Consider the following 8,991-nt stretch of genomic DNA (forward strand, 5'->3'; position numbering starts at 1 on the left):
CATTAAATTCCAGTGAAATATATTTATGTTTGTGGTTGTAATGTGACAAAATATGGAAAAGTTCAAGGGGTATGAATACTTTTGCAAACCACTGTATATACTGTTTAGGATGATTATAATGTTTTTTGGTTTGGAGACAGTGGCTTTGACAAAAAGACAGGAAACAGAACTGGAAGTGGCTAAGCCGAAGATGTTAAAGTTCTCCTTGGGAGGGACAAGGATGGATGAAATTAGGAATGAGATCAGCAGAGATACAGCACAGGTTGAACAACATAGAAATAAAGTTAAAAAGGCCAGACTGAGATGGTTTAGACATGTACAGTGTTGGGACAGTGGGTATATTGGTAGAAAGATGTTAGAGATTCAGCTGCCAGGAAAAAGACAAAAAGAGGAAGGCCAAATAGGAGCTATATGGATGCCGTTCAGAACATGGAGCTACTTAGAGTGATGACAGAAGATGAAGCGGACAGAGTTAGATAACTTGCTGTGTCAACCTGTAAAGAAGGAACAACTGATGAAGTAGTTTGGGATTTTAAGGATTATAAATTGCAAAATCCACCCTGGATTATGATAACACAGATCACCATGGCATCAAAGCTTTGAGTCATTTAGATTACCTATAATTCTGAACAGATAAGAGCATGTTAAAAATTCATACAACAAACTTTTAATCTTTTAATAGAACCTAAAACTCGGAGTTTCAATGCTGCTTAGTGTGAAGAAAGGTTAATTGGCTTTGTAATTTAGGATCCCATACAGTGATGGATTCTGTAGTAACAGCAGGTCTGCAGCTTCACCTCTAACAGCTGTGCAACTGGCAGACACTCTACACGCATTATTTCCAACAATCTCTAATCTTGTTTTGGGAGGAAATCTTACACATGCAGAGGAAGGCTAAATGGAACAAAACAGATCTCATATCTTATTTCCAGAAAATGTATGGAGAGGGAGAGAGGACTGAAATAGCTTTATATTGTCTGCAGAGAACAAGTGTGGTACTTAGTAATGGATTGTTTTGCTCTGTGTCTCGCTCTTTTTCCCTGCAGGGCTGAAGCAGATCCATGCCCTGTCCATTCAGGGCAACTATGAGCTACGTATCGACTTGGAGGACTTTGAAAACAGCACAGCATACGCCCATTATGGTACCTTTGGAGTGGGTCTCTTCTCAGTGGACCCTGATGATGATGGATACCCTTTGACTGTTGGCGACTATTCCGGCAACGCAGGTATACACACGACAGGAAGAACTCATTGACATTTTTTTTCTTTGTGAGGTGTGCCGTGCTTAAGCTTTGATTCGAATTTGACATTTTTGTTTCACAATTGGGTGACACCCCCAGTCAACTCTATTTACATTACGCATCCAAGCAGAACAGCAACAAGTTCTTTTTACAGTGCAGGAGACGTGACGACTCGTTAAAACCGTGCAGTCGATTGCACAGAGAAGAGGGTGCAGCTCGCGTCTGTGTCTCTGCTCCCTAAACATCAGATCCAAGTCTGCTCCTTGTCACCTTGATTAAATTACTGCCAATTAATTGCGCTGCTTGACCTGCAGCGTAAACAAAAACCTGCCACTGAAATGAAGAAGCCGTTTGAAGAAGCTGTGGGGAGTACTGCACTGAGAGCACAGAGAGAACTGGGACACTTATGAGAGATGCAGCAGAGACGAGGCGTACAGAGGAAGGAGGTGGGCCAGAAGAAAACTAGGATAGTGGTGGGAAGGAAACAGGTGTTGGAGGATAAGTGTGTGCGTGGAGGGGGGTGGGGGGGGGGGGCTAAAAGCACTTGAGCATATGCAGAACATTGTTTAAATAAAAAAAACACAGGGGAAGAAAAATTATTAGCATGCATATATGTTGTTTATATGCGGTAAGTCTCTTTGTGCACCTGGATTGTCCACATCTTGGCCTAACCTTGACCTTGTTCGCCTGCTTCAAATTAAGGGATCCTGAGCTCTCTTGTGATGCTCATAATCCCAAAATACTTGATTTGACTTTTTTTTATTTCAAGAATCTTACCAAGTAAAATTTTCTTACTCCACTGGCAGAATTTTTTTAACTTAATTTGAGACAAATTTTCAAGCTAACAAGACAAATAATCTTACAAATTCTGAAAACAAGATTGTCATTTTTACACAATCAGTTCGTGTTTAGTAAATCAGTCTCAAAACAAGATCAAAATACTTTTTTGGCTGGATATAAGATTTTAAAACTTGGTTTGGTGGACATTTTTTGCAGTGGCTTTGCTGCTGTCCAATTAGCTGGCAGGTGCTCATTTGCACTGGGAGCCACTGGATCCTAATGGGCATCAGAGGAGCCTGCAGGCCCCCAGCCACCAAGGTGACACCCAGTGCCTTGTAAATGAGCTTTTAAGTGCCACTATTGTTTTTTTTTTTTTTTCACACCCTCTGGACATCATTGTATTGTTAAGACCACTGGGGTTCTTTTTTATTTTATTTTTTGTCCCTTCCTCTTCCTCTCATCCACTATCTCTTCCCTGCTACTGTCAAACAGCTCACAACACGAGTATGAGACGTGGCTGTCAAATTATTTTTCCAGCTGAGTGGTTACCATAGTAATGCCAAATGGAGAGTAGAGTGGGACAGAGTGAGAGGGTAAGGAGCTGGGCGGCCACATCCCCGGCAATTAAGGGCTGTTTGATGCCCTCATGAGCTGTTAGCAATCACCTGATAGCTGGTAAGCAGTCTTTCATTCTGCACACAGTTTTGTTCTTCTTTTTTTCTTCCAGTCACAGTGCGAAACCAGCTTGAGAAAAAAAAGAAGAGGGAAGTGAATGAAGGGAGGGTATGGGGAGTTTATTGCATATTATGAGCTCTTTGAACATCCATTTGTAAAAAAAAAAACAAAAAGAAAAAAACATCTGGCTTACTGCAGTATGTGCGATCTTGTTACTTTTATTGTACTTCTAAGTCTGTGAGAGCAGTGGCTTTAAAAGTGGTTATCATTGTTGAGAATTTGCCAGTGAGAAATCTTTATATAGTGGGAAGATGTTTCCAGCTCAGCAATTTGATTGTGTGGATCAGACTTAGCATCCAGACCATGATTAAGGGCACTTGGCTGTGCCGCATCCCTGCAGAGGTCTTACATCAATGTCATATTCACAAATGTAGGTTGGAGGAAAGAATGCCCTCTCATTGATTATGCTTTTAAAGCTTTTAGTACCTGAAGAAGAAAAATGGCCAAAAGAGAGCAACCGAAATATAAGATGTCTGTTTAGGTCTGGCATTTAAATGCTTATTTTCTATCCGCCCTAAAATATTTACATAATCATTACAACACCACCAGCTGACAACTTGGTAAAATCATCAAAGGGGTGGGTTAGTCAGACATAAAGGTCACACGAGAAACTTTGATGAATTGGCTGCCAAGCTACCTGACCTCCCGCTTTAATGAGAAGAAATCTTGTGTATGTGGAGTTTAATGTTTGATTCTTTTGCCTCCTTCTATTTTTTTTCTTATCTCAAACTATGCAAAATTTACAGTGTTTTGAAGCTAACTTCTTATGAATACACACTCACTGACCAAAAGCAAAAGAAACTTGAGCACCCAGACGAAGGAGTGGAAATGAATTAAATCTGCACATATTGAAAAATCGTGTGAAACAATCATTAAAATATGATCGAATGCATTACAAAGTTAGCAGTGGAGGCATACTGGTGGCCCATGTCAGTAGGGTGTGGTGCTTCAGTGCCCTCAATGTCAAACTGAGTCATACAGCTGTTTTTTTTTTTTGTAGTTGACCCACATCTGTTGTAATTGGCCGTTGAGGTCAGAAATGACGATGCAAACTGATACCATATATGGTTGATTGAGGAAAAAATGGGGTTAACAAGCAGGTCACTGACACAGGCTGAACATAGCAGCATGTCATGTGTGGCTGGGCATTGTATTGTTCAAGTACTGTTACATGGTGCTTTTTCAAGACGGGTAAGGCATGTGGATGTAGAATGTTACTAACATAGTACTGTGGCGATAGGATCCTCAAGTTTTTCTTCCAGAGATGACCTGAAGTCATACCCTGCAGATTCCCACACCATGAGGCCAGGAATAGCAATGGTGTAAATTTTGACAACATTAGCCACATTGGCCCTTTCCCTTCTGCGCTGTCATACAGGCACACAGTGGTCATCCATCCACCCTCTGTGTTACAGCACCACTCCAAATGTAGTCATCTCTGCTCTGGTGTTAATGGAAGCTTGCACATGGGATAGTTAACACATAACCTCTCTGATGCCAATCATCCTGACACAGTCTAGGATGACATGGGCTGTAGTACTTGTGTCTCGATCGTAGACATAAGCTACATTTACATGAACAAACGTAATCGGATTAAACAGCCGTTCGGAATAAAAATGCGTCCGTTCCGTTTATTCTGATCCGATTGAGCTCGATCCGAATGAATTTTCAATCCGAATGAAAAGGGTGGGTTATGCCGATTGATAATCGGAATGAGGTTCATGTAAACATTTAATCTGATCATCTTATTCTTATTGTAGAAAACTGACCTGTGTGCGCATGTCTTCTGACTTTCATTCGCCCGGTGGGACAGCAGCGCTCCAGCTGCGCTGCACACCGCACAGAACTTTTCCTCCACGCTCTCTTAACAGATGAAAAAGGAGGCAAACAACAGATGTTGCTTCGCAAAAAATAAAAATAAAAAGCAGGTATTGCTTCATCTGCAGGCTGCAGCTCAACCGAGGAGTAACGACGTCTCTACCATTATTAAAAGCTGACACGTGTCCGTCCTGAGCGCACAGAGGAGCTTTGTTTACGTTTGTAACACGGAAGTAGAGCTGAAAGTTTACAACACTACGCATGTCTGGACCTTTATTCTGAATAAAACTCCGGTGCATGTAAACACTTTTCATGATCGGATTGTGTCCRTGTAAACAGTACATTCGGATTATTTAATCTGAATACATTTCAATGCGATTAAAACATTTTGTGTATGTAAACATAGCTATAGTTGCCATTGGTTTCCTTAATGCTTAAAGCCTAAAGTAATGATCCCATCCAAAATGAATAAAAAATGACTTCTATTCTGAAGCTGAATATGTTTTGCTTCACATCTAGGAAGCTTTCTTAATTCAAAATGTCTGGAGTAGTCCGGAGTTTCAAGCTTTATAGACTGGACCGAAGGCCATGTTAGTGCTCAGGTTCACATGTAGAATAAACTAGAACTATTTACCCCTCAGAATGGAGAGTTATGTATGTTCACCTAGCTCACAGAACAAAATGCATCCAAATCATTATTTCTGGGTACTTAATTTTTTTTGTCAGTAAAGATATTTCTTTATGGTCATATCATACCAAAGACTGGTGTTGCTTTGTTAATAAAACATTTTTAAAAGTTCATCTATTCTTGTTTGTAAGATCTTGTTTCCATCAACCAATGATGAGACAAATCATACAAAGCATGGCATATTATTTATCTGTACTGGTTATTTAAATTTTGGTTTAATTTAGTTTTTTTTTCTTTTTTTAAGGTGATTCTCTTCTGAAGCACAATGGAATGAAGTTCACCACTAAAGACAAGGACAACGACCACTCGGAGAACAACTGTGCCTCGTTTTACCATGGCGCGTGGTGGTATCGGAACTGCCACACATCCAACCTGAACGGCCAGTACCTGCGCGGCCAGCACACCTCCTACGCCGATGGCATCGAGTGGTCCTCCTGGACTGGTTGGCAGTATTCCCTCAAGTTTTCAGAGATGAAGATACGTCCCACCCGCGACCTTGAGAATAAATAAAACTCAGAAAGGAGAAAGAAGAGGAAAAAAGAAGACACTTTTGAAGCATTACAAACCACAATTTCTGAGCGTTAGATGGATTTACTTGTCTCAGTACTTTTAATTATTTTCCTTATATAAATATATATTTTTACTTTAGTTGACTCCCCAGTTTGCCTCATGATGTCCTCCTCTCTCATCACTCAGCTAATAGTCTTGCTAACTGTCCTAATCCTCCATGCAATATCATTCTTTAAGGAATTTTCCAACCGTGATGCCCCAGTTTTATATATTTTCATTTACAAAAACAGCATATCAGACCCTGGAGTCCACCGTCCACTCCTGCAAATGTACTCAGTCTGATGTGGGGGTCCAACCATCGCCTGCAGTGTGCTGTACCAATAATTTTCTCCTGACGTATGACTCTGACCTCCCATCTGTGCTGGCATAGTTCAAATACGGGCCCAATCTCAGTGCTCTTCTGTCACTGCTTTTACAGCGAAGAGGGTTCAATCACACATAACAGAACAAGGCAAACCCTTCACAAAATACGAGCCAGAAATACAACCTTCTGGGTTTCCTGTGTGAGAAGGAAATGCGTACTGGTGCACATCATTTTGTTGGAATGAATGAGACCCAGCAGGTTAGTGACAAGAAGTGCGCGTCCTCCGATAATGAGAGGGAGACGGCGAAAACGAGGCAACGAGCTGACGAGAGTTAAATTGGTTGAAGGAAAAGAGGGACAGGGTGCATCAAAGGGTAGTTGGGGAAGAAGGAGGTGCAAAAACGAAGAGAAAACAAGGAAAAAGAACGAGACAGCGGAGGATCTCATTCATCTGACTTGGGCCATTAGGGAGCATATTGGGCACTTTGTCTGATCTGCCTGCCAGCTGAGCACTGGCCAACTGATGCAGCGCTCACAGATGGAAACCCAGCACTTGGTGTGTGTAGGTGTGAGAGAGCGAGAGCATGTGTGACAGAAAGACAGACAGACTAAACTCCCCAAGACTATCAGTTTTCTGGCATTATTTTAGAGAAGTGACTAGATCGAGTAAAATGTAAAGCACAAACAGAAAGCAACACATGCATGGTTGGGATACCTTTGCTTTGTCCATGTAAGTCTTGAAAACATTTGTAAGGCATGTTAAATGTGTTCTACGACACAAAGAAAAAGAAATATGAAAATATTTTCCACTAACACGAGAGTTGCTAAAATATATATAAATATATATATATTACACCCTGCCTTTTCAAATTTTCTGATTCCTCCTTGTTTTGTAATGTTTCTCCTCTTTTCAGATGAAGATTATGGAGTATTTTTGTGCGGGACATGCTTTCTGCTGAACGTTGTAAAACTAGATTTGACACTCTTCACCACTTTTTTTTCCATTCGGAGCAGAAATTCTGCAAACAGTCACGGAGGAAGTCAAATCTGCCTAAAGCAAATAAGAAGAAAAGCAGTGAGGAAACAATAAAAAAATCACAAGAAAAACAGAGGCAATATAGATGGAAAATGTTGCAGTTGTAACAATCTTTTTTTTTTCTTTTTACTCAGTTAATCAGCATTATTTGGATGATGTAAGAAAAGCTTTAAAATATCTGTAGATTTTCCTGTACAGTGTGTATGGCTTTCAGAGCATGTGATTTGTTTCTTACTATGCTAAAACACAAAGAGAGCTTAAGCACATGGACTGAACAAAAATACACCAGTTTAAAGTCAAAAGATGAACTTGTCCTTCTTTTCTACATGATATGCAGTAGGGAGTGGCTCTCGCTGCTCTGAAGGTGGAATAATGAACTAAAACAGGACTGTGATGATCCCTCAAGCACACTCTGGTTCATATCTGCAGCACAGACATAAATCTTTTATTTGAAAGAACAAAGTGAGACACATTTTTTTAAAGAACATTAGCTGCCTTGCAGGATGTATCTGACCTTTTCCGGTAAAAAAAAAAAAAAATAAAGTCACATGACACTGGAGAGGGGTGCATCAAATATAAGGCTGAAGGCTGCCGCCGCTGCTGACAGTGAGTTCATGTGTAACACCAAACAACGTTGCACTGAATACCTCTGATTTTGGAACAGCTGGGAGTGTTCTCTGTCAGCGCCGGTGATTCTCGGAAGGATCCCCCCCCCACCACACGCACACACCCTCCACACCACCCCACCCACTGTGGGCTTCTACGGCACCTCGGCTGTGTACAGTTCAAACAGCCACCTCCTCTCATTAAAGCACAGACACTAGTATACAAAAAAAAAAAAAAAAAAAAAAAAAAACGTTATTATGGCACAGAGTGTCAAGTTCGATTTTAATTGTGAGAAGGCACAAAGAAAAAGAGCTGGAAATGGGGTGTGAATGTATACATGTGTGAGTATGTGTGTGTGTACATAATGTGCATATAGGCACGTGCTTTGCCTGTGTGTGCATGAGCCAGACAAGAGAGCAGGAGACCGAGTGCGCCTCGACGTGGAATTTTACAATTAATGTGATGCTTATGTACAACTAGCCTCCCCTGCTGTTTGTGTTGATAACAGAGAGATTTACATTATTCTAATGAGCTATTAGTTATTGTGATTGTGAACTCATTAGAGTGGACACCACCTTCTGGTTACTGTGTTGAACTGCGCCTGTACCCTTAAAACCCTGCAGCCCCAAACTGTTCATCCACCTCCTCATATTGTTGTGCACTCTGTATATGTTACTGCTGTGTTCCTCTTCGTTATTTAAGTGTGTATTATTTTTCCACGCCCTCTCACCTCGATTTGTTTCTATTGCGTTAATGCCTTGATTTCTCTCTCTCTTTCTCTCTCTCATTCCTCACTTTTTTTTCTCCCTGCTGAAGTTTGCCAAGTCTCAAATGGAAGAGAAGATAAAAGAGTGAAATCAGAAGCTCTAATCAATCTGAGTTATCCCGCTCATTACAAAGCATCAGCGCCCTCCTTATCGATCCCCCAGGTCCCCAAACCTTCTATATTTCTTAGAGTGTACCTTCTTAATTGCCTTAGCCTCTGATGCCAACCCTTGCTCCCTTTTCCATCTCCTAAATTTCCCTCTCTTTGTTTACTTTCATCCTCCTTTTCCGCGCCCCGCTAACTTTTTTTTCCCAGCGCAGAACTAACTCTGTTTTCTCTTTCTATTTTTCTTTTTTTTTTTTTTTTGGTGAAGTACTATAGATTGTTTTGCTGAATCTTGATACTGTGTTTTACTGTTCTTGTCAACATTTAATAAACATTCACATT

At 40.8% G+C, this 8,991-nt stretch overlaps 1 protein-coding gene across 3 annotated transcripts in view; it reads left to right on the forward strand.

Moving 5' to 3' along the window:
• Positions 1–8,991, forward strand: part of fibcd1b (fibrinogen C domain containing 1b) — a 215,264-nt gene extending 206,273 nt beyond the window's left edge. For 2 of the 3 annotated variants that reach the window (XM_014020497.1, XM_014020496.1), the window contains 2 exons: positions 1,047–1,226; positions 5,507–8,991. In XM_014020497.1, the coding sequence (XP_013875951.1) occupies positions 1,047–1,226; positions 5,507–5,772 (446 nt within the window). In that variant the 3' untranslated portion in view covers positions 5,773–8,991. The remainder of the gene's footprint in view (positions 1–1,046; positions 1,227–5,506) is intronic. The other variant, XR_001311205.1, reaches the window with a different exon arrangement.

This window comes from Austrofundulus limnaeus, unplaced genomic scaffold (genome assembly GCF_001266775.1).
Source record: "Austrofundulus limnaeus strain Quisiro unplaced genomic scaffold, Austrofundulus_limnaeus-1.0 Scaffold254, whole genome shotgun sequence".
NCBI classification, from domain to species: Eukaryota; Metazoa; Chordata; class Actinopteri; order Cyprinodontiformes; family Rivulidae; genus Austrofundulus; species Austrofundulus limnaeus.